Here is a 610-nt window from a genome sequence, read left to right as displayed (position 1 = left end):
CTCCATTTTCCACAGAAAACCCAGAACCCGGGGCAACTCTCCATCCCCTCACAATTGCCCGAACCCTGAGGATCCCGTACTTCCCATACTCCACAAAACCAAAACTCCACGGGAACCCAGACCCCTCAGCTTTCTTAGAAAGAGTTTTAACTTAGGGACCTGTGGTCGTCAGGTCCATAAAAAGAGCTGCACTCCTGGCAAATCCGGTATCCCTTCCTCCTGGGGACCTCAACTCGCGGAAGCCGCCCCATCCGCCTATCTTCGGAGCCTCTGCCTCTGGCCCCCCAATTTCCGGGGTCCCACAACCTCCGAGTCTCCGCTGTGCTCACTCCCAAAAATTTCCTAAGGAGCCGGGAAGCATGGGGGTCCACTTAGCCCGAACGCCGCCGAGAGGCCGCCGGCTCCCCTCAGGAGTCCTGGGCCCCAGCTTTCGAGATAACAGCAGGACAGGACCGCACAGCCCTTCCTTACCCGCCTGCGCGGCCATGGTCCCGGGGACGCGGAAATGGGGAGGAGGAGGCGGGGACCGTAGCAGCTCCTCTCAGCTCCCGCCGTAGCCTCAGGCGCGGTAGGGACTCAGCCCTGGGCGCGAGCGGGATGCGCCGCCTAC

At 62.0% G+C, this 610-nt stretch overlaps 1 protein-coding gene across 1 annotated transcript in view; it reads right to left on the bottom strand.

Moving 5' to 3' along the window:
- Positions 1–604, bottom strand: part of LIMK2 (LIM domain kinase 2) — a 52,391-nt gene extending 51,787 nt beyond the window's left edge. Inside the window, exon 1 of the mRNA XM_015590944.2 lies at positions 472–604. Within this exon, the coding sequence (XP_015446430.1) occupies positions 472–487 (16 nt within the window). The 5' untranslated portion in view covers positions 488–604. The remainder of the gene's footprint in view (positions 1–471) is intronic.
- Positions 605–610: the final 6 nt, after the last annotated feature.

This window comes from Pteropus alecto, unplaced genomic scaffold (assembly GCF_000325575.1).
Source record: "Pteropus alecto unplaced genomic scaffold, ASM32557v1 scaffold190, whole genome shotgun sequence".
NCBI lineage: Eukaryota > Metazoa > Chordata > Mammalia > Chiroptera > Pteropodidae > Pteropus > Pteropus alecto.
The sequence above is the reverse complement of the archived record's forward strand: the minus strand, read 5'-3'. Positions and strand labels throughout refer to the sequence as shown.